Source organism: Microcaecilia unicolor, chromosome 2 (genome assembly GCF_901765095.1).
Source record: "Microcaecilia unicolor chromosome 2, aMicUni1.1, whole genome shotgun sequence".
Taxonomy (NCBI): domain Eukaryota; kingdom Metazoa; phylum Chordata; class Amphibia; order Gymnophiona; family Siphonopidae; genus Microcaecilia; species Microcaecilia unicolor.
This window is the reverse complement of record NC_044032.1, coordinates 121,838,015-121,863,307: the sequence shown is the minus strand read 5'-3', so window position 1 is coordinate 121,863,307 and position 25,293 is coordinate 121,838,015. Positions and strand designations below refer to the sequence as shown.

Sequence of the window (25,293 nt, the reverse complement as noted above, 5' to 3'; positions counted from 1 at the left end):
TGACCAGCAGAAGAAAAGAGGTGTTGATGCCCCTGTACAAGTCATTGGTGAGGCGATGCCCCTGTACAAGTCATTGGTGAGGCCACACCTGGAGTATTGTGTTCAGTTTTGGAGGCCGTATCTTGCTAAGGATGTAAAAAGAAGCAGTGCAAAGGAAAGCTACGAAAATGGTATGGGATTTGCGTTACAAGACGTATGAGGAGAGACTTGCGCACCTGAACATGTATACCCTGGAGGAGAGGAGAAACAGGGGTGATATGATACAGACGTTCAAATATTTGAAAGGTATAAATCCGCAAACGAACCTTTTCCGTAGATGGGAAGGCAGTAAAACAAGAGGACATGAAATGAGATTGAAGGGGGGGGCAGACTCAAGAAAAATGTCAGGAAGTATTTTTTCACGGAGAGAGTGGTGGATACTTGGAATGCCCTCCTGCGGGAGGTGGTGGAGAAGAAAATGGTAACAGAATTCAAAAATGCGTGGGATAAACATAAAGGAATCCTGTTCGGTAGGAATGGATCCTCAGAAGCTTAGTCGAGATTGGGTGACAGAGCCGGTGGGGGGAGGTGGGGCTGGTGGTTGGGAGGTGGGCCTTGTTCTGGGCAGACTTCTATGGTCTGTGCCCTGAAAATGGCAGAAACAAATCAAGGTCAGGTATACACATACAAGTTTAAATTGTTGGGCAGACTAGATGGACCGTGCAGGTCTTTTTCTGCTGTCATCTACTATGTTACTATGTATACCCTACGCCGCCGATGGCGAACCTATGGCACGCGTGCTGCGCTGCCTGTCGCCTCAACCCGTTCCAGCCCTCCCTCCCACACACCCGGCATCAAGCATTCCTTCGTCCCTCCCTCCCACCTGGCACCAGCCCGCCCGGCCTCCATCCCTCCCTCCGAGCAGAAAATTTAAAAGTCTTCCCTTGTCGCTCTTAATGCTGTGTCAGCAGTAGCAGTGAAAAGCGTGCTGCTGGTTCGGCGCGCCTTCAGCCTAACATCTCTCAAACTCTGGTCCCACCCTAACAGGAAATGAGGGCGGGACCAGAGTTTGAGAGACGGAAGGCTGAAGGCGCACCGAACCAGCAGCACGCTTTTCACTGTTATTGCTGACGCTGCCTTAACCCCGACAAGGGAAGACTTTTAAATTTCCTGCTCGGAGGGAGGGAGGTCGGGCGGGCGGGCTGGTGCCGGGTGGGAGGGAGGGACGAAGGAATGCTTGACACTGGGTGGTCTGGTGCCTGCGGCTAGGTGGGTGGGAGGTCGGCCTGGTGCCTGCTGCTGGGTGGGAGGTCTGGTGGGTGGGAGGCCTGGTGCTGGGAGCCTGATGCTTGGGTGGGTGGGAGGCCAGGTGCTGGGTGGCCTGGTGCTTGGGTGGGTGGATGGCCTGGTGCTGGCCTGGTGCTGGGTGGGAGGCCTGGTGCCGGGTGGCCTGGGTGGGAGGCCTGGGTGGGTGGGAGGTAGGGAGGCTTGGTGCTGGGTGGGTGGCCTGGTGCTGGGAGGGAGGGAGGCCTGGTGCTGGCTGGGAGGGAGGCCTTGCCTGCCTGCCTGCCTGGTGCTGGGTGGGAGGGAGGCCTGCCGCTGGGAGGGCAGGGGGGAGAGGAGGGTGGCTGGACATGGGTGGCTGGAGGGGAGGGCAGGGGGAGAGAAGGGTGGCTGGACATGGGCAGCTGGAGGGGAGAGGAGGGTGGCTGGACATTTGTGGCTGGAGGGGAGAGGAGGGTTGCTGGACATGGATGGAGGGCAAGAAATGAAGAAGAAAGGAGGAAAGTAAAGAAATAAATGGAAAGGAAGCCCTGGAAACAGAGTTAAGAGAACAGATAGAGAGCAGCAGAATCAGCGACTAGGACCAATATGGATAGAAAAACAAAATCACCAAAGGTAGAAAAAATCATTTTATTTTCATTTTAGTGTTTGGAATATGTCCAATTTGAGAATTTACATCTGCTGTCTTATTTTGCACTGGATATACTGGAGCTGTAACAACTTACAGAAATGATTTAAAATGAAAGAAAATCATGTTATTTTTTTCTCCTATACTAGTATAATATTTTCAATGATGTCTGTTTATATGCACCATGGCTGGGTGTGGCTATCATAGGGGTGGAGTCATATGTGGTGACCCTGCCCATAATGAGTACCGGCACTTCGTGATAAATAATTAGATTTTGGGTTGCTGTTTGGGCACTCGGTCTCTGACAGGTTTGCCACCACCCTACGCTATCTATTAAAATGTTCTATTACATATTGTGTTGACATTGTAAGTAGTATACTATCCTGCTTATAATCGAAATAGAAAAACGCCTATATTGTGACCCAAATCGGGAGATAGACTTTTATCTCACAAAAACGAATAAAGCGGTATAATCGAAAGCTGAATTTGGACGTTTTCAACTGCACTCTGTCGCGGATGCGGACAAAGTTGATGGGGGCGTGTCAAAGGCGTGGTGAGGGCGGAACTGGGGCGTGGTTATCGGCCGATCAGAGATGGGCGCCTTTCGCCGATAATGGAAAAAAAATATGCGTTTGTAGCGAGAATTTAGGGCACTTTTCCTGGACCCTGTTTTTCCATGAATAAGACCCCAATAAGTGCCCTAAATGACCAGATGACCACTGGAGGGAATCGGGGATGACCTCCCCTGACTCCCCCAGTGGTCACAAACCCCCTCCCACCACAAAATATGCCGTTTCACAACTTTTATTTTCACTCTCAAATGTCATACCCACCTCCCTGGCAGCAGTATGCAGGTCACTGGAGCAGTTATTAGGGGGTGCAGTGGACTTCAGGCAGGTGGACCCAGGCCCATCCCCCCCCCACCTGTTACACTTGTGCTGGTAAATGGGAGCCCTCCAAACCGCCCCCCAAACCCACTGTACCCACATGTAGGTGCCCCCCTTCACCCCTTAGTAATGGTGGAGACTTGTGGGCAGTGGGTTTTGAGGGGGATTTGGGGGGGGCTCAACACACAAGGGAAGGGTGCTATGCACCTGGGAGCTCTTTTACCTTTTTTTTTTTGTTTTTGTAGAAGTGCCCCCTAGGGTGCCCGGTTGGTGTCCTGGCATGTGAGGGGGACCAGTGCACCACGAATCCTGGCCCCTCCCACGAATAAATGTCTTGGAGTTATTCGTTTTTGAGCTGGGCGCTTTCATTTTCCATTATCGCTGAAAAACAAAAACGCCCAGCTCACAAATTGTCGAATAAAACATGGATGTCTATTTTTTGCGAAAATACAGTTCGGTCCGCCCCTTCACGGACCCGTTCTCGGAGATAGACGTTTCCGTTCGATTATGCCCCTTTATGCCATACTTTGTATTATTATTTGAATATTTTTACTGCTGTAATTGTCTATTGCTTATGTTTGATTTATTCTTACTATACACCGCCTTGAGTGAATTCTTTCAAAAAGACGGTAAATAAATTTTCACCTAATTTATGCAGAGACACTTTCTGAGTTAAAATATATGCATACTTTTGAAAATTGAAAAGTATGAGCCTAAATTCATGTAATCTTCTAGGTCTCTCACTCTCACACCAGCGTCCTGGGCACTGACTAGGTCTCAGGGTTGGGCACCCTTGACCTGGGCCACAAAACAATACACACAGTCTTCCTTCTTTTCTTACACCTTGTACTGAGCTGGGCACAAGCCGAGGCCAGCTAAAATATGGTAGGCCATAGGGTTTGAGTTATTCACTTTTCCTACTTTACTTTTAATAGTTATGAGTCAATCACTCGTTCTCTCACGCAATGAAAAGACTCCAGTCCAAGATTTTATAAAACACAATAGGAACTTTACTGAAAATGCTGCAACAGGCAGTTAAAATCCTTTCAAACTAACACAGTTGATTATCCATTCTTTCTGAGTGGAACAATCTAAGGCTGTGCCTGCAGAAGTGTTGAAACAAGCAATCTTCCTTTTCGACAAGACATCCCTGTCTGTCCACACTCCTCCCCAAGGTGTACATCTCCCTGGGGCTCCAACAGGCTCTTCCCTGTTCCTGCTCCCAGGCTGGGATCCCCTACTTCCTATCTGGAGCACTCCTCTACTTCACGGTTGCTGCTTGGACTGGCAGAAACCTCTCCTTGGATCAGTCTTAGTTTCTTGAACCCGCTGAGGATTCTTCCTCTCTCCTCCTGGGGTAGACCTCTGGGTAGACAGAGTCCCAAGAGTATCCCAAAGAACTGGACTGGATTGCAAGTGGAGGTGAACTAAGGTAGGCTTAATGACAGCAAAAGAACACGGGTCAAAAGACAAACAAATGGCTCAGCAATAATATAAGAGAAGAAAGGACAATAAGCAGCCTAGCTGTACATCCTTACACTAGGTAAAGCAAAACAAAACCTTAAGCATACAATATTGGCAAATATTGATGACAGCCTAGCTGTACAAGAAAAGCAAACATAAAAACACAAGAGAATAGTCAAAGGCCTGACCTGGCAGGGTAATGGAAACCAATAGCACTTAGCTGAAAGCGGTAAGACCACTGGCAGTCAGATAAAGATTCCTTCTGCCAGGACTCTCATGTAAGCAGCGGGACCTCCACGGCAAGCTCTCTCAGAAGCAGGAGATGAGCAGCAGCGAAACAAAGCAATTCAAAATAGTCTTTTGTAGAAACAAACAGTTTCTGAAATGCCTGAGCCAAACGCTCCCAAGGCATGCAAATCAATAACAGTCTCTGAAATTTATTTATTTATTTATTGCATTTGTATCCCACATTTTCCCACCTCTTTGCAGGCTCAATGTGGCTTAAAATACATCATGAATAATGGAAATACATTAGAAAATAGGCATTTAGTGTTACAGAAGGATCTTGGGCAACATGATAGTGATAAGACATAACAGTAGTATAACAAGTAGATATTGTAAGACAGTACTGAATGTAAGTGGAGGAGTTGTGTATATTTACTACTACTACTATTAAACATTTCTATAGTGCTACTAGACTTGTGCAGCGCTGTACAAATTAACATGAAAAGACAGTCCCTGCTCAACAGAGCTTACAATCTAAATTGGACAGACGAACAGACAGCTAGGGGTAGGGAAATTGCAGTGGTAGGGGTGATAAGTGAGGGTGTTGAGTAAGAGAGTCATGGTTAGGAGTCGAAAGCAGTAGCAAAGAGGTGGGCTTTAAGCCTAGACTTGAAGACAGCCAGAGACTGAGCCTGACGTACTGGCTCAGGGAGTCTATTCCAGGCATAGGGAGCAGCAAGATAGAAGGAACAGAGCCGGGAGTTAGCAGTGGGGGAGAAGGGGGATGACAGGAGACATTTACCCAGCGAACGGAGTTCACGGGGAGGAGTGTAGGGAGAGATGAGAGCGGAAAGGTACTGAGGAGCTGCGGAGTGGATACACTTGTAGGTCAAAAGGAGAAGTTTGAACTGTATGCGGAAGCGGATAGGGAGCCAGTGAAGCGACTTGAGGAGAGGGCTAACGTGAGTATAGCGACTCTGGCTATATCAACATTGGTTGATCTTTGTGGTATGCCTTGTTAAAGAGATGGGTCTTCAGCTGAATGTTCCCAAGGCAAAAGACACACACATAGGCACAACGCAGCAAACAGAAACCAGGAACAGCCCACGCGGATCCCTCCGCACTCCAAGCACAGCCACCTCGTCCAGGGATACTTCTCGTCCCAGCGCTCACAGTCCAAAACACAGCACAGGGCCTACTCACTGCAGCCAGCGACCAGGGACTCACTGGGACGACTGGGGACTCAGCTGAAGGGCAAGAAGCTCTCTGGACTCCAAGGTTTGGAAGCAGGCTTCAATGAAACAGAGCTCTCAGGAGAAATCTGCTGCAATGCTTCAGGGCATGACCTGACAATGAAACAGCAGATGAAACTAGCAGAGCCTCATGCAGGCCTGACCTCAATCAGGGATTATTGCCAGAACACTGAGTGCACACAAAAGCCATCTTAAGAAGGGCTCAGCACTGATGACATCACCAGCTTGGCTTTCACCACTCTACAGTGACCCCACAGGTCAGTGGCTAGAACTGCAGGTAAAACTAATGGGTCTAGGTGGAATAGGGCACTGAAGAGTAAGGCACTGTCGTCGTCGACGACTGTGACAGGTAATCCCCATTATAATGTGGGATTACATTTAGAACAGGAGACCTATATGACAAGTCCAAAAAGGTGTTTATAGAGGCCTTTTACAAACAAGGCACTCAGATACAGCACCAATAGCACACAAATGGTGACACACACATTTAGATCTGTGCTGAGTCAGGTGTAAAGGTGTGCATATAGTGTGTGTGTGCTCATATATTTTATACAGTATGCATATATATTGTGACTGCTTGATTTGAGGTGTCTATTTCTACAGTCCACTTACAGTTTCCTTTTCATCCTTTGACCCAGAAAGTCATTGAGATCGCCTTGTGTACACATACACTCCTATTTTCAAGAATGTATTTACTCCTTGTACATGGCAATTGTGGAACACTTTAACTGCTTAAAATTGCTACCTTGTCTCTCTCTCTCTAATTATTTTCACTTAAGAACAAAATGTTACTTCTGATGCCTCTTTTTCAGAAAGGTAAAAAGCCGTTTCATCATGCTGCAGAGAATGGCCACATTCAGACAGTGAATAATCTCATTTCACTGAAGCTGTTCACTTTAGAAAAAGACAAGGTAAGATGTCAAGAGACCACTGTCGGGGTTGAGTAATAGCTCCAGCTCTTTACTTCCCATCTAATGTGCATGTTTATATCACCCCTAGTTTCCCTAAGTTCTTTCACACAGGAGATGATACAGTAAAGTGCACAAACCTTTGTACAGAGTTAGTGCAGGGTGCCTGTGTCTTTAGCACACAATTTTGTGGGCGCCCAGGTGCAGAAAAGGGTTTTGCACTGAAGCTAAGCCTGTGCAAAGCCTTGCGTACTCTGTAAGCTGAGAGGGTGCCCTCCAACTGCATTGCTATAAGTAGGGGGGGTGTTTCAATGTTGTGGTTTTCAATCTGTGTGATTTACAGAATAGAATACCCTGAGCACCCATCCGCACAATTAAATTTAGTCACGGGCAGTTACACCAAGTAAAACTTGATGTAAATGCCAACACCTAAATTAGGTATGGACCAGGTGTATTCTATAAGCGTGGGTAGAGTTTAGAGACGCCCATGGCCACGTCCCCTTTCCAACTACGTGACTTCGAATTTATGTGCATCACATTATAGAATACACTTAGACAGTTCTGCACATAAATTCTAATTAATGCCAATTAGTGTCAATACTTGTTGGCAATTATCAGCACCGATTGGTTTGTTAACTAATTAAGTTGCATTTGCAAATTTAGAATGTGACTGGATTTGTGCGTGAAACTTAAGTCACGCTATATAGAATCCGGGGGTAAAGCGCTGCATTTAGGTATGGGCATTTACACCTGCTATTGACATGGTGTATGTTTTAGGTGCATAGATGCCAATTTGTACTAGTATTCTAGAACAGAATCTTGACACCCAGATGCTATTAAAGAATTCACACTTAGCACCCTGCATCTAGGCACCTAACTTTGGCACCAAGTTTATTTATTTATTTAGAATTTGCTCACACCTTTTTCAGTAGTAGTTCAAGGTGAGTTACATTTAGGTACTCTGGATATTTCTCTGTCCCAGGAGGGCTCACAATCTAAGTTTGTACCTGAGGCAATGGAGGGTCAAGTGACTTGCCCAAGATCACAAGGAGCAGCAGTGGGATTTGAACCGGCCACCTCTGGATTGCAAGACTGGTGTTCTAACCACTAGGCCACTCCTACAACCACTGCCAAGGTCTTCATCATATGGCTCTAATGCAAGCCCCACAGTAACAAAACAAATTAAAAAACAAACTCAGACTTCCTAGGTTCACCTGCCATTCTGGTACAATTCAATATTTTAACTGTCCCACAGAGAATAATTTTATACTTGAGGCTTATCCTTCAGATGGCAGAAATGCACTAACCTCTGGCAGAAGCGTAGCTAGGTTTTGATGTTGGGGGTGGGGGGGGGGGGGAGAAGCAGACCTTTTGTAAAAGTAGGTGCTGGTGCAAAACTGAAGGGCTGATCTGCATAGGCACCATTTCATTCAAAATCCGTTTGGGGGGGGGTGGCTGCTCCCCTTGCACCCCACCTAGCTATGTCTCTGACTCTTGGTTAGAAAGGCATTGCAAGGTTGTAGTTTCTAACACTGACACTCATTGTTACTAAGGAGAAAAGTGAGAATATGTGAGCATGGGAAGGATATAGTGATTACCAGAGGTGCCAAGTGGTAACTCAATGGAATGCTCTCTCTCAGACAGAGAGCCCCTTCTCTTACTCAAAGAGCCTCACTACCACTGCACTGATCCTGATTACTGCTTTCATGAGACAACCTTAAAAGAAGAAAAGAAGGAGGAAAAAATCTGAGCACATCTTCCTGTGTACTTTGCCTTCCCTTCTCTCTCTCCATCCCTTATCCCTGCACCTACAAGTGCATGTTCACAGAAAGCTATACACATACAGTAGAGTCTCGATTATCTGATGTAAACAGGAGTGGCTCATTGTTGGATATCTGAAAAGTCAGACAATTTATTCTATATTCCATTCCTAATAATTCCCAACATTCTCTTTGCTTTTTTGACACTTGTCCGTATTACATTTCATCTGTCATTTGGATGTGCATTCTTCCAGTCTCCCTTCTGCAATTTCACGCAGCCTGCATGCGGTTTAACAACTTTGAATAGTTTTCTGTCTTTTGCAAATTTGATCACCTCACTTGGTTCCCATTTCCACATCATTTATAAACATGTTAAGCACTAGTCCCAGTACAGATCCTAGTGGGACTCCATTACCTACCTTCCTCCCATTGAGAGATGTGGCCATGTAACTGCTTTCTATCTTTTAACTAGTTCGCAGTTAACAACTGAACATTGCCTCCAATCCATGCTTATAATTTTCTCAGGAATCTCTCATGAGGAACTCTGTGAAAAGCTTTCTGAAAATCTAGAAACACTACATCAACTGGCTCACCTTTATCCACCTATTTATTCACGACTTTAAAAAAAATGTAGCATTGGTGAGGCAAGACTTCCATGTTAACTATGTCCCATTAAACCATGTTTGATCTTATAATAGTTTCTACCATTTGCCCAGCACTGAGTCAGTCTTAACCATCTGTAATTTTCTGGATCACCTCGGAACCTTTATTAAAAACTGGCTACCTTTCAATCTTCAGATACCCTGGGTGATTTAATGACATGTTACAGATTACTAATAGAAGAGCTACAGTTTTGATCTAGGTGATTTACTACTCTTTAAAGTGTCGATTGGCATAATACATCTTCCGTGTTCACTGAGATTTCTTTCAGTTCCTCCATATTGTTTCCCTTATATCTCATTTTTGGCACAGTAAAGATTGAAGAATGAATTTAGTCTCTCTGAAGTGGCCTTTTCCTCCCTGAGTATCCCTCTTACGCCTTGTGGATCTAATGGTCCCTCGTAGGCTTTCTGCTTCTAATGAACCTGTAAACGTTTTGCTACATTTTTGCCTTTACAGCAATCTTCTTTTCAAATTCCCTTTTAGCCTTCTTTATCAACGCCTTGCATCTAACTTGCCAGTACTTATGCTGTATTCTTCATTTGGATCCTTTTTCCATTTTCTGAAAGATGTTCTTTTGGCTCTAATAGCCCCTTTCACTTCACCGTTTAATTATGCCAGCTGTCATTTGGCCTTCCTTCCACCTTCTTTGATATGTGAAGTACATAAGCATCGCCAAGCTGGGACAGACCAAGGGTCCATCGAGCCTAGCACCCTGTCACCGACAGCAGCTAAAAGAACAAGCAATTTGTCCCGCCCCTCCTAGAAATAGTGTATTTTCCCCTCATCCATTCAATAACACTCTATGGCCTTTTCCTCCAGGAAGATGTCCAACATTTTTTTGAAGTCCGCTAAGTTAACCGCCTTAACCACTTTTTCCAGCAGTGAATTCCAGAGTTTAACTACGCGTTCAGTGAAGAAAAATTTCCTTTGATTCGTTTTAAATTTACCACACTGCAGCTTCATCGCATGCCCCCTTGTCCTAGTATTTTTGGAAAGCGTAAACAGACGTTCCACATTGACCCGTTCCATTCCACTCATTATCTTATAGACCTCTATCATATCCCCCCTCAGTTGCCTCTTCTCCAAGCTGAAGAGCCCCAGCCTCTTCAGCCTTTCTTCATAGGGAAGTCATCCCATCCCCTGTATCATCTTTGTTGCCCTTTTCTGCACCTTTTCCAATGCCACTATATCTTTTTTGAGATGCGGCGACCAGAATTGAACACAATACTTGAGGTGCGGTCGCACCATGGAGCGATACAATGGCAGAATAATATCCTTATTTTTGTTTTCAATCCCTTTCCTAATGATACCCAACATTCTATTTGCTTTCCTAGCCACAGCAGCACATTGAGCAGACGTTTTCAACGTATCAACAATGATGACACCTAGATCCCTTTCTTGGTCCGTGACTCCCAATGCTGAACCTTGCATGACATAGTTTTAGTTTGGGTTCCTCTTTCCCACATGTATCACTTTGCACTTGTTCACATTAAACATCTGCCATTTAGACGCCCAGTCTCCCAGTCTTGTAAGGTCCTCTTGTAGTTTTTCACAATCTTTCACATATGGTTTGGACTTCCAAGAAAGCATTTTTTTTAACAATGTCCATGCGTGATTTAAACTCTACCTTTGCAGCTGCTCCTTTTAGCGTTTTTTTTAATGTTAAATTTTTATTGAGTTTATAAGAATTATAAACATAGTATGCTCATTACAACTAAGCACAATTGGTCTATCAAACATACAATGAAAATATTGAAATGCTAAACCGTAACCTCTCAGAATTACCCAGCCACCCCTCCTGATCAATTATCACCCCCCCTTAGGAATGTTGAGTTAGTGCAGCAAAACTTGTCCATAGTTCAGAAGTAGGGTCATAAAGACCCAATCTCTTATCTGTAAGTCGTTCGAACTCTCTGACCAATGATAGCTTTAAAGTCCAGTCTGCTTCAGTCGGCCCCACTGATCGTTTCCAGTGGTTAGCGATAATATTCTTAGCCGCTGTCAAACACATTCTTTTAAAATGTCTCTGCCACTTCAGGCCCCACCTGTTACCCAAACCCAACAGGCACCACTTTGGGTCGTAAGGAAAAGGTTTATCTATATGGTTGGCAATCTTAGCAGCAACTGTCTCTCAAAAGGGTTGGATCTGATCACAGGCCCACTAAATATGCAAGAATGTTCCCGTTTCCGTACCACAACACCAACAGGTACTGGAGGGCGTATGAAACATAGCATGTAGTTTTACAGGAGTGTAATACCATCGTGTTAATACTTTGTATGCATTTTCTTTCAAAAGTTCACATATTGAAGCCTTCTTAACTTCCATGAATACAGCTTTCCATTCACTCTCTGTAAGCTCCACATTAAGATCATGCTCCCATTGCTTCATTTATGTAAACTTCTGGAAGCTTACTCCCCTTATGAATTTATAAAGAATAGAGATAGTATCCTTTATTTTCCCCATCAAAACCCAAATATTTTCAAAATGCTCATCTTGGTCATCCCTCAACCACCCCTGTTGGGAGATATAATGCTTAAACTGTAAGTAAAAAGACCTCAGTCTTAGGAATATAATACTTCTATATTTCTGCAAAAGGTCTCACTTCACCAGTGGTGTGCTGGAGCCGGCTTGCACCGGCTCTGCAGAGCCGGTTGTTACTTTTTGAAACATTTTGCGAGCCGGTTGTTCAGCTCAGCTGTCAGCAGGGACGGGACAAAGTTTTTGTTTTTTTTTCCTGGCTGGAGGCATGCATCGCATGCCCGCACACACCAGCTGTCACCTGATATTGGTAGCCCTGCCTCCTTGTGCTGGTTCCAGAGGCGTACCGAGGGCGGACCACCCAGATGCAAACCAATAACTTGCAGTCCTCTTGCTCTCTCTCCGCCTCGCTAATGCGCCCTTCCTACTAGCGGCTCCTCCCAACGGCGCCTCTCGCTCTCTCCAGTTGAGTCCCGCCCATCTTCTATGTCACGACACCTTCCTCGGCCTGCGGCACCCTGCGCGCCAGTGAGTGCGCCCTTCCTGCTTGTCTAACGGCTCCTGCAGCAGGTATTTGGCTCCTCTCTGGCTCTGTCCGTCCCAGCACGAGCTAGTAGCGCCTTGCCGCCTTCCCTTCTGCTTCCTGCACTGCTAGTGCATGCACAGTCCTCCGCTCCACACGATTACACACCCCTGCCGGCCACCAGCTATCATCGTCCAGTCCTCCTCCAGTCGGAAGAATCTTGGAGCACTTCACTTTCCATCCAGCCAGGTAATTAGGCCCCGCGGTGCAATCTCATATTTATTTATTTAAATTGACAAAACAAAATGTGAACAGGAAGGACGGGGGGGGGGGGGGGGGGCAAGATAGCTTAATAATAATAACAAAGAACACTACTCTGGATGGGGGAGAGAGGGCAATGGCAATGGGCATGAATGGCTAAATTTCAGTGAGGATGTCCTGTTTCCTGATGCCTGGGTTCGTCTTAACTGTTGTTGTTGTAATCTACCATGGGAAGCCTGGTGTTATAAAGTTGATGGAATATTGAAATTAAATGGAAGTAGAATTAAACTGTCCTTTCATTGGGGCACACATGGAATCAGATCTTCATTTGTTTTGTAGAAGTTTACCTTTTTACACAAATGGATTATTCTGTTTTGAACATGTTTCAGGGGGAAGTGGTTTTATTAGTCAAAATAAATATTTTGTTTCATGCAGATTTCTTTTGTTTATACATAAATAGGCTATATAAGTCCCTAATACAGCCCATATTGGTTTTCTTATATTTTTTTCTTGTGATAACTTATACTGTGCCAAAACTGAAAACTCTTATCTCTGTCTGGTCGGTAATAAAAGGAGCTCATTGTGAACACTATCTACCCTAAAAGGTTGTTTTGTGGCTGTATAAAGAATTGTGATATTGAATAAATAAGCATATGTGTGTGTCCCTAGTCATGATGCATCCTAAGTTTATATAATAATCCTTTCAAGAAATCCAGTTAATCTTTTAACTTATTAGTGGAGCATTACCACAGAGGCTTCGTATGATAATACTACGGCACAGCTAAGGAACAGCAAGGTTATTTTGAGTTAGTCTTCACTGGACCAAACTTGCTTTCCTTGTGCCATCACTATCCAGCAGGTTGGCAGTGTCTTAAAAGATGGAGGATAAAGGATTTTGTTTTTAAACATTTATCACACATTCCAAGCAAAGTTGGCTTACATTTCAAAACACACTGAGACAGAATAATAGAATTCAGTTATATCATGGGAACAAATAGATGATATGTCTGAAACATTTGAGAGTAGCATATATATGATATATACCCAACTGAGCATTTAAAAGTTTGTCCTTTTAATGATACCATATGTTCAGAAATCCATAGCCATTTAGTATAGGTAGTTTAGTTATTCAAAGATTATCACATTCATACACCAGAACAGGCATCCATCACATCACATTGCAAAAGAAAACAACTTTTACAGAGTACGTCCAAAATTTAATTTTTATTTCCTTATTTCTCTCTTCTAAAATTCCAGACAGCACATGTACAGATCAGTAGGAGGACCCAAAGCACTCCAAAACAAGTAAAGTCAGATATAACACAGTTTATTGTTCAACCACCCTTAGGATTTACCTTGGGTTTAAAAAGCAAAACCATGTGCATATCCTTTGCACCAATAATGTATAACTCTCTCCCTGAGAATAGCCAGCTCTGCAATTTGTGTGTGTGTGTGGGGGGGGGGGGGGGGGGGGGGGGGAACAGAGGTGGATGGGGGAGAGAGCTTGTTGTTAAAAATTTACCAGCACACCACTGCACTTCATCCACATCCATAAAGTCCCTAAAGCAAACTAGGCCTTGGGTAGCCCATCTTTTAAATACAGGGTGCCTAAATCCTACTGTAAATCCTGGGTCTGAGCTGACATGTGCATAGGAGGAAGACTTCCCTAGTTTCCCAAATCTAGAGCAAAGAAAACCCCACAATATCAGAAGGTGCTTAACAAATGGATTTTTTGAAAGCTGACTGTAAGTCTTGGAGGACAGAGAGGCCCATAAGACCGCCCCTAGAGCATAATCCTGCACATATACCTGGCCCTCCTTTTAGTGTTTTTAAAACCATTTCCCTTATTTTATCATAGTTGCCCTTTTCAAAATTAAATGCTGTTTCAATAGAGTTTCTTTCTTAGTGTCTTCACTCCAGTTATTATCTCAAATTTGGTCATGTTATGATTACTATTGCCAAGTGGCCTCAAAACTGTTACCAGCAAATCCCACATTCCACTAAGGATTACCTATGGAATTGATGTCCTTGTCAGTTCCTGACCCAGCTGCTGTATGAAGCAGTCATTTATTTAATCTAGGAATGTTTTGGAGCCATATCACCATGATGTTTGATTCCCCTGACACAGTTTAGGCGAAACAGGGGCCCCTCTCAGGATTATTGAAGTCCTTACCCTGATAACATTGGACATGGTGGAGTAAGATAAGTAGTAATTGCTATAATAGTAATTGCTACATTTTTAAAAATTTTCAGCTATAAGAAGGAATTTTGAGGTGAAGAATCTGATTGTTCATATGTTCTTGTAATTCCCAATTTTGATAAGTACTTTTGGTGGAGTGTTTTTCTGGTCGATGATTATATAGATGTGATTGATAACAGGAGACTGTAATGATTGCACTTTTTCACTGAGGTCTTTTTTTTCTCCACTGTAAGATTTTTCATTTTTTTTAATGAAATGAGTTTAATTATAACATTATAGGAAACTTACCAATATTTTTTAGAATTGAAATCACCTATTTTAGTATTGCCAAATTTGCAAGCTTCCCTACTTTCTGTTAAAACTTTATCATCACCTGTATGTTCTGGCCTGGCAGATGGTAGGATAGCCCAAGAAGTATTCTCTTTCCCTTCACACATAGAATTTCTATCCATAAGGATTCCACATTATCTGTTTCTTGCTGGATTTCTGTTAAACTCAGTTCACTCTTTTAAATATAACCCCTAATTTTATAAAAGTCGCCAAAAATTGTGTGTTAAAATTTGGGAGTGCACACAATTGACTAACATGCTAATTAGTGCCAATAATTGGCTTTATAACAAGCAATTATTGCACTAATTAGATTTAATTAGAACTTACGCTTGTAAATTTAGGCATAGGATCCGTGCCTAAATTTTAAGTGTGAGTAAAAGCAAAGGGCGTAGAAAAGGGAGGGTCATGGGTGGAAGGGGGGTCATTCCTAGCATTTACGTGCGTTGTTATAGAATACAGGGGAATACGTGCCTAATTTATACATGCACATTTGCACCATGTTTCAGTTGGTGCAATTGACCGCACCTAAAGTTAGGTGCGATACCTGGGCATAAGCGCTGTTTTATAAACTGCACATAATTTTAAGTGTGGCTTATAGAATAGCGCTTGTTTGGCACTGATTTTTTCAGCACCATATATAGAATTCACCCCATAGCGCCATCTCCCCCCTCCCCCCCCCAATTTGATCTACTATGGTTACACAGTGTTCTGTTGTCTGTCCTCTTTCTACCTGGTCTCTGAGATGCCTATTATATCTACCTCTTCATTTAGTGCTCTATACTCTTATTTTTAGGTTTATAGTATTCCTATGAAAATTATCTCATATTTCTTCCACTCTGTGGGGCTCTTTTACTAAGCTGTGGTAAAAAGTGGCCTTAGCGTGCTCGTACGTGGGTCTTTCTCACACGCTAAGGCCATTTTCTTCCACAGCCAGAAAATGGCCGAGTTTCCTATGTTTTGAATGAATGGCCATGCATTAATGTTGCCATTAGCATGTCACCATTAAAAAATAAACACATGAGCATTTACCGACACCACCTATTTTGTAGGTGGTAAACATGGTAATGTAGATGCGCTGATTAGTGCAGAAAATCCCACTCTCTTCCACCTCCCAGAAAAAATTTAAAATAATTTCTAGCACGTGGTTTGCATGCACAGATCCACTTACTGCAGAATGCCTGAGCACATCCCATGATAGCCATTTTAAGCTGTGGAAAGCTTGCTTTAGCGCTTACCACGGACCCCTAAGTCTTTTCAGAGGCACCAAAGAAAAGCAAAAAGTGAAAATCAAAAGCAATTAACACTTAAAAATTTTCTAGATTTATACCCTGGAGAAACCATCTAAAAAATCTTACTCTTTGGGATGGTTCCACCTTGGCTTTTCTAGACTTCCACTGGCTGGATCATAAGCTCTTGAGTATTTAACAAATGTTCTCAAAGTTTTTCATATTGAGAAGCTGCCATTATTCTTGGAACCTGGAGTTGAAAAAACAGAACTGACATAACTAATTTGCATGACCTGGAGTCATATGGTCACTCTCTAGAGGGGAAATTTTTGTATCCTTTTTCTTTTTGGTGCAGCAGTTTTTCTCCTGCTCCTTTGGGTTGCAGCGCAATCAGAACTATTGCTGCTATGAGCCTTCATTCTCAACTTCCTGTGGATTTGCCTTTATTTTTGCAACCCATCTAGCCAACCAGAGGTTACTTACCACTGCTCCCCTTTGAACTTAATATGCATGCACCTTAAATCCAACCAGTAAGTCTCACTGTTAAGTGATGGCTGGGAATGCCGGTGTTTTGAGCGGAGAAGTTTTAACTGGTGACGATCAAAAGGTTTTTAGTACCATATATTCTTTCTTGGGAAGCTATCCTGTTTTGAGAAGACTCAGCAGTGTACTCCTGATGAAGGCTGCAAAGCCGAAACACAGCCTGTGTGTTGAGTCCACTCGACTGGGTCTTGTAATTGCTGGATGAAGAATAAACCTACTTTTGCCTTACATCATCCTGATGCTGTGTGTTCTTCCACTCTTGTGACTGTTCTGTGGGACTCCTGCCATAGGCTTTGAGTGCTGTCTCTGAACATACCCAGTCCTAGCTGTCCCAGGGAGCAGAAATCGGGGCTAGGGATCAAACTTGCGTCTTCTGCATGAGGGCATTATGCTTAAAGAAATGATCAGTTCCTGTCGCACTCTGCTTATATTCTAAAGCAATACTTGGGTGTATACAGAAAGCAAGCTGTTTGCTTACTTAATTTACACCCCAAAAAGATAAGAACTGAGCAGGGATTTAAACAAAGATTTTGTAGGGGAGGAGAAGGGTGCTACTGCATATGGAGGCTGTTAGACAGTAGGAAGTAAGGAAGGCAAAATATTCAGGGTAAGAGTAACAATACTCCTAGGAACTGTAAAACACTAAAAAGGTGACCAGAATTCCATGCTGAAGTTCTCCTCCAGTGTCCTTAAACAGAAAGGCACATCATTGATGTAAAAGAAAAATGTGTGGGTGTGTGAATTTCTCTACACACACCCTTTGGTTACAAAGATAATCCAGCTTTAGACAAACATCTCACCTGATAGCATGGTCAAGCCCTGAGGGGAAGGTGAGGTAAGTGCTGGGTTTAGGCCAATTCAAGATAAGCATTTTGTAGCATTTCTGGAAACACTGAAAGTTGTGCAGGATGACTTTTTCCCCACTATAATTTTGGCCTGGTTAGGTTCCTTCACTTCTGGGCTTCTAACTATATTCAGTGTCTTTTAAATCAAAGGTGAAGGGAAGGGCTAAGCTCTGAGACACCATAAAATTTAATTCACAACTTCTAAAGACTTTTTTGTGGTTAAAATCTCCCTTCTATTATTAATCCAGCTATTACAGCAATGATCTGAAACAACATATCCTGGTAAACTTAATAAAACTGACCTGCAAAACATAGCTGGGAGAGGTGGGGAGAGATTACAATCTACAATTGGGTGGAGGAATAGTCCAGCTGGGAAGATAAACTTTCAGTGCTGTGGGAAATTGTTCTTGTTGATGATGTTGAAGTTTTAGTGTTGAGTTGGGTTTCCAATTTATTGCATTATGAAATGTGTCATATAAAATATAATATATGGCAGGGTGCATTTTAAAAAGTCATTGCTGAACGTATGTTGCCATATGTGCATAAATGACCTTGTGGTAACGTGACATACGGCTGGCCGTAAGACTCAGACACAGGCAACGAGGTAAGAGTAAACAGACAAATTCTTTATTATTGTATTCTACTATACAAGAGCTGGTGCTATCAGTGTTCTTGTGGAACCCTAAGGAAGCAGTGTTACTAGGACTGGCTTCTGGCCATGCCCTGATCACAATGTTACTGTTCCAATACAACCACAGTTCAACACAGGCTTGCCTTCAGCCTGGACACACAACATACGAGTCTTTCAAGTAATGCAGAAACTTCCTATCTTGAAAGTTTTACCACATAGACTCTGGAGATCTAATTGAGGGCCACTCTGCTTTCCTGAACCGCCCTCAGGTACTATAGCCCAGCTGCCTCCTGGGAAGGATTCCTTCCTTCCCAGTCTTTCTCCAAGAGACCTCTTGCCTCAGGGCCTCTCTGAACTACTCAACTCCAGGGCATTTAACCACCTTCCGGCCTGAACCTCTCTCTTTTGACTCAGCCTCCAACATAGCAGGTTAGTGCCACCTGCTGTATGGTGGCTAAACTTCAGCCTCAATGAGGGAATGTTCTCAGGGCCACCTGCCACTAAAGCCTTTACTCTCTCCAGACCTCTTGTAAAATATCAACTGGTTAAGAATATGCACCATGACATGATGGCGTGCACTCTGCCAGTGGTGCACAGGGGTGAATTTGGGCAAAGTGTGGGCATAAAGTATGAAATACCTTAATCTACATGTGTACATGCATAAAGTACACGCCTTCATTCACACTGGCTCTTGAGCAAGGAGTAACTGATCACGCCTACATATGCTAGTATTTTATAAAGACAAGTTGCAGCTGTGGATGCATAAATGTGGCGGGGACACATGCAACGGGTACATAAATGCGGGCACCTAGATGAAATTGCACGTCTGAAGAGTTGTTGCACTGCCTAGCTTTGTTATGGTCTTTATCTTTTGTGATCAGACCTTCCTACACGCTATAAGGAAGATTGGAGTTTCTGCTTACATTGGTATAGTAATACCTGTTTTCAGGTATTACTTGAATACTGAAGTGTTCTATGATCAGTTAGCTATAATAGCTTTCTCAGTGAGCAGTTTTGTCAATGGAGAAAGGTGAACATTAGTGTGCCCCAAATATGAGTACTGGTGCTAACTTATTTAATATATTTGTTAATTTGGGGGAAAAAAAGGGAGAAACATGACATAAACTAGTTGATTAGGCAAAGTAGGTAAAACACAAGGTGTAGAACACATGAGGATCTGGTAAGTCTGGTGACGTGGGCATCTTAATTTAAATGGAGTATAAGCAATCATATTTCATAATCATGTCTATCCCCGTTAATCCTAACCCTTTACCTTTTTCCTCCATATTTCAATTATCTAGCTTAAATCACTAAGGGGCCCTTTTACTAAGGTGCGCCGAAAAATGGCCTGTGTAGGTGTGCATGTTTTGGACGTGCGCAGGTCCACTTTTCAGCGTGCCTGCAAAAAAGGGCTTTTTTTTTGTGGCCGAAAATGGACATGCAGCACAATTAAAATCCCAGCACCCAGCAACATATCTTAACCAATGATCGTACTGGATAGTGTATAATCTTTACCTCTTTCGACCCCTCGATACCTGATCCCAACCTACCTCATATGATCACCACATACTGTAACTTTGTATCTGTTATCAACCGAATTGGCAACAGCCTCTACGGTACCATCTAAGCCACATTGAGCCTGCAAATAGGTGGGAAAATGTGGGGTACAAATGTAATAAATAAATTAATTAATTAAAGCCAGCGTGCATCCATTTTTGGCCTGAGACCTTACTGCCACCCATTGACTTAGCGGTAAGGTCTTGCATGTTAACCGGGTGGTAATTGTTAGTGTGCATACACTGCCGATTACTGCCAGGTAAGCACCACACGGTAGAAAATTTCTACCGCGTATTTTGTACGCACGTCAAACATGAAATTACCGCCCAGGACACGTGGTAGTTCCAATTTGATGTGCGTTGTGCGCACGTAGGTTCCTATGCGCCTTTAGTGAAAGGACCCCTAAGTATTTAACTACATCTATTCCCAACTCAAGTTTTACTGGTCTAACATTATATGATGTATTTTTCTTTCTGTTAATATATTTTGAACATGTTCATTCTTTTCTAATTGTTATATAAACCACATTGAACCTGAGTTCTACTCTGGTTAATGTGGGATATAAATGTCATAAATAAATAAAAAGTGGGTGCCTGCTTTTAGGTGCCCTGGTGGTAAGAACTTATTTTATAACAACATCTGGGCAGCCAGGTTCTCTTATAGAATACTAGTGTAATCTGTTATCGGCACACCCATCATTTGGGTGCTGGCAGTTGCTGGTGTAACTGTGGGCATCTAAATGTGGTGAAGATGGCGCATAACTTACAGTATTCTGTACGTTATGTGCATAAGTGGGAGCCCTATATACCCCCCATGCATTTGCAGACTATAGCACTTAGGCAAGCCATTATATAACAGCTCCTTATAGTACCTCTGAAAATTTATTTATTTATTTATATCATTTATACCCCACAATTTCCCACCACTGGCAGGCTCAATGTGGCTTACAACATTTAGTTAACAAACAGGAAATTACAATAAATAGAAACTGATACGAGGGGCGGAAAGGTACAGGGTTATGAGAAAGTAGTTAAGTCCACAAGATCTTTAGAGGAGTTGGAGTTCAGGAATCACAGAGGCAGGACGGGATCTTTAGGGTAAGCTTGCCCAAATAAGTAGGTCTTGATAGACTTCCTGAAAGTCAGATGATCTTGAACCGTTTTTACAGATTTAGGTAATGTATTCCACAAATGAGTGCTGATAGGGCAATTCTAGAATTGGGCACTTACTTATGCATCACTGCTATAAAGGCATATATGTGTGGTATATGTTAATGTATTTTTTATCCCCCAGTACCTAGAGGGGCATTTTCGAAAGGACGTCCAAGTCAGAATTGTCCCAAATGGACGTCCATCTCACGTGTATTTTCGAATAGGAACTATGTCAAAATTTCTTGTTTGAAAATATGTGAGATGGAGATCCATACTCCGGAAATATCTAGCGTGGGCATCCATTATGTAAAACTGGAACGCCCAAAATATGAACAGGAAAAACAAGGGATGTAGACATCTATATGGCAGCATTCTGTGCAAATAGCCACACAAATCAGATGTTCCTGCAGAGCAGAGAGGCAACCTAGTGGTTAGTACAGTGGACTGTGAACCAAGGGACTCAAATTCAAACCCCACTTTAACTCTTATTTTATAATTGTGAGCTCTCCAGGAACAGCAACATAGCTACTGTACCTGAATGTACACCACTTCTATAGCCGTTAGGCTTCCAGGTGGCTTATCAAACCTATAAATGGCAAGTGACCGACTCACCTGCAAATGCGCAGTAGAGACTTCCCTCTCTGTCCCGCCCCCGCGGCAAGATGTGATGACGGGGGGAGGGGGCGGGACAGAGAGGGAAACTGCGTGGAAGGGGAGGGAGGGAACCGCTGACGTCGCTACCGCTCCCCCCAAGGTAGCCGCTGCCGCCCCCCCCCCCGGAGTCGCCACCACCCCCCCTTCACCCGGCCCGGGCCCTCTCTTCGTTATTCAACTTACAGCAGCGCCGAAACAGCAGCAAGCAGTTCAGCTTCAGCTCCCGTCGGCCTTCCTTCCCTGCCTGTGCCCCGCCCTCGCCGACGTGACGTCACACGAGGGCGAGGCACAGGCAGTGAAGGAAGGCCAACGGGAGCTGCTGCTTGCTGCTGTTTGGCGCTGCTGTAAGTTGAATAACGAAGAGAGGGCCCGGGCCGGCTGAAGGGGGGGCGGGGGCGACTCCGGGGTGGGGGGGCGGTAGCGGCTACCTTGGGGGGGGAGGGGACATGGGAGGTCTCAGAAGGAGGGGGGGCCTTGGAGCTGGGAGGGCTGGACTGAAGGGGGCCTTCCAGCTGGCTGAGAAGAAGGCACGGGGGGGGGGGCCTTGGAACTGGGAGGGGGGGCAGGGGGCCCCTTACAGTTGTGAGGGAAGGGGGCCCTTACAGTTGTGAGGGAGGGAAGGGGGCCTTGGGAGCTGGGGGGGAGGGCCTGGGGCCTTGGAACTGGGAGGGAGGGAGGGAGGGCGGGGGGCCTTGCAGCTGGGAAGGGGGGAGGACTGGAGCCTTGGAGCTGAGAGGGAGGGACAGAGGGGGCCTTGGAGCTGGCAGGGAAGGAGGATGGCAGGGGGCCTTGCAGCTGCAACGGGAGGGGGGCCTTGGGAAAAAAAAACATTCCAATACGCGCCCGTTTTAACGGGCTTAACGGCTAGTATATTTAGGTACAGTAGATATTTTTCTGTTTCTGGAGGGCTCACAATTACAATAAAATAAGATTAAAAAAGTCAAAATAGGATTTGAACCTGGTTCCCTCGGTTTATATACTCCATTGCACTAATCACTAGACTATTCCTCAGGCTTGTTTCCTGCTCTCTTAAGTAGAGGAGTGTGGTAGCCGTGTTAGTCCACTCTTAAGGTTATCAATAGAAATCAAACAAAATAAAACATGGAAAAGAAAATAAGATGATACCTTTTTTATTGGACATAACTTAATACATTTCTTGATTAGCTTTCGAAGAAAGGCAACCTTCGAAAGCTAATCAAGAAATGTATTAAGTTATGTCCAATAAAAAAGGTATCATCTTATTTTCTTTTCCATGTTTTATTTTGTTTGATTTCTATTGACTGCTCTCTTAAGAATGCTTGTAATACCTGAAGCTGTCATAGAGCTTGGTATCCCCTTTCTGTTTCACTTTCAAGGGAGAGGGAGGGGCAGCAGCCACTGAGGGATTAAGGAGGTGTCATGCCTTAATCCCTCTAGTGGACAGCTCCTTTTAACAGGGCACCTGAGGAAAGGCTAAAGAAGTTAGGGCTCTTCAGTTTGGAAAAGAGATGGATGAGGGGAAATATAATTGAGGTCTACAAAATCCTGAGTGGTGTAGAACAAATCAGGTTTTTTTACTCATTCCAAAGGTACAAAGAGTAGGGAACACTTGAGGAAGTTACATGGAAATACTTTAAAAACAAATAGGAGGAAATATTTTTTAAATTAACAAATAGTTAAGCTCTTGAACTCTTTGCCGGCGGTGATGAGAACCGGTTAGCGCATCTGGGTTTAAAAAAGGTTTGGACAAATTCCTGGAGAAAAAGGCCATAGTCTGCTGTTGAGACAGACATGGGAAGCAAGTGTTTGCCCTGGGATTTGTAGTATGGAGTGTTGCCACAATCTGGGGTTTTGCCAGGTACTTGTAACCTGGCTTGGCCACTGTTTGGAAAACAGGATACTGGGTTAGATGGACCATTGGGCTTACCCAGTATGGCTACGCTTATGTTTTTTGTACCTTGGATGTGCTTGAAAAAGGTCTAAATAAGGATGTCCTTCTTTTTAGACATGGACGTTTCTTCCCGTTGGGTAATCGCTTTTTGATGTCTAGATTTCAGGCCCTCCCTAATCCCTCCCAAAACATTCCAACACACTTCCTTGCTATTTGGACATGCTGCAGTGTTGGATGCCCCTTTTCTGCATTTGCAAAATTGGTACTTGAACATCCGTTTCGGCCTTTAGAGACATCCATATGCTTCGAAAATAAGCACCATATTGTAATGTATGCCCACACATACATATATTAAAGAATAAACTCATCCTCTCTGTGTTTATTTGAAGGAAGGAAACACAGCTCTGCACCTAGCTGCTAAAAATGGCCATAATGACATTGTGGAAATGCTGATAAACCTTTGGGATGACATAAATGAACAGAATGAGGTGAGTAAGTAAGATTAGTCAATAACCACACCTAGGAATCACGAGAAGTACAAGGTTACAGGCAAAATAGTGTGATGATCACTGCTATACAGATAGAATGATATATATTAGGGGGAGTTAGTAGTATAGAACTTTAGCAGGCGATTGAAAGAATCGCTGTCAAATGTTGCTTAGCCTGAACCTTAAATTTTAAATATAAAATCCCTTCAATAGGATCTCACCACTTGTTGGATTTAGGAGACTGAGGAGTTGCCTAATGGTTATTGTAGTGGGCTGAGCACCTGGGCAACTGGTTTTGATTCAACACACACAAACCCCACTAAACAATATAGGTGATGTTTTGTGGTAAACAATCCAATGTAAATGATTATAACTAAGTGAGAGTACACCCTACCAATCAACTTATGGAAGTGGAAGAGAGCCTCAGATACATAGTCACATTAAACAACAATAGTCAGTGATTCACTCAGGAGTGAATTCTATATATGGTGCCAAAAAACCATGCATAAACCTCACCTAAAGTTAGACGTTGTTTATAGAATATGCGCAGCACTCATTCCCGTACTAAAATTTAGGTGTAACCATTTACACCAACTAAAACCTGATGTAAATGCCCATGCTTAACTTAGGCACAGATTGGGCATATTCTTTAACAGTATACGTAAATTTTAGGCACGCCCATGACCCACCTGTGCCCCTCCCATGCCCACTTTTGAGTTCCACACATTAGAATTTATGCGCCCACTTTACAGAATATGCTTAGAAAGTTGTGTGTGCAAATTCTAATTAGTGCCAATTAGTGCTTGTTAGTGACCCAATTAGCGGTGCTGATTAGCTTGTTAACAAATTAAGTTGCACATGCAAATTTAGGCATTATATATAGAATCTGGGGGTCAATGACTTCATTGGCAAAAAACCTCCACTTTTAATAAGACTTCAAAATAAACTCATGCAAATGTTCACAAAATGGAGCAAAATGAAAAGAGCACTTCACTTTATGAAAATACTCAACAAGCAGAGTGCTTATTGGTGCTAAATGTGAATATATATCTGAGGCTTTTTCCATAAGTTGATTGGTAGGGTGTTCTACTACTACTGCTTATCATTTCTATAGCGCTACTAGACGTACGCAGCGCTGTACACTTGAACATGAAGAGACAGTCCCTGCTCGAAAGAGCTTACAATGTTCTCTTACTTTAGTTATAATAATTTACATTGGATTGTTTACCACAAAACATTACCTATATTGTTTGGTGAGGATTGTGTTTGTTGATACAATTTGGAGACCTGACTCCATAATTTTTGGGGAACTGGGTTTGGTTCTTATTGCAGCTCCATGTGACTCTGGGCAAGTCACTTACCCCTCCATTGCCCCAGGTACAAAAACTTAGATTGCGAGCCCACTAGGGACAGAGAGAGTACCTGTACATAATAAATGTAAATGGTTTTGGTCATGCCACAGAAAGGCAGTATATCAGATCCTT

At 43.5% G+C, this 25,293-nt stretch overlaps 1 protein-coding gene across 1 annotated transcript in view; it reads left to right on the top strand.

Annotated features, from left to right (window-relative positions):
* Positions 1–25,293, top strand: part of ANKDD1B (ankyrin repeat and death domain containing 1B) — a 137,885-nt gene that overhangs the window by 39,386 nt on the left and 73,206 nt on the right. The window contains 2 exon segments of the mRNA XM_030193265.1: positions 6,533–6,631; positions 23,711–23,809. Of these exon segments, the coding sequence (XP_030049125.1) occupies positions 6,533–6,631; positions 23,711–23,809 (198 nt within the window).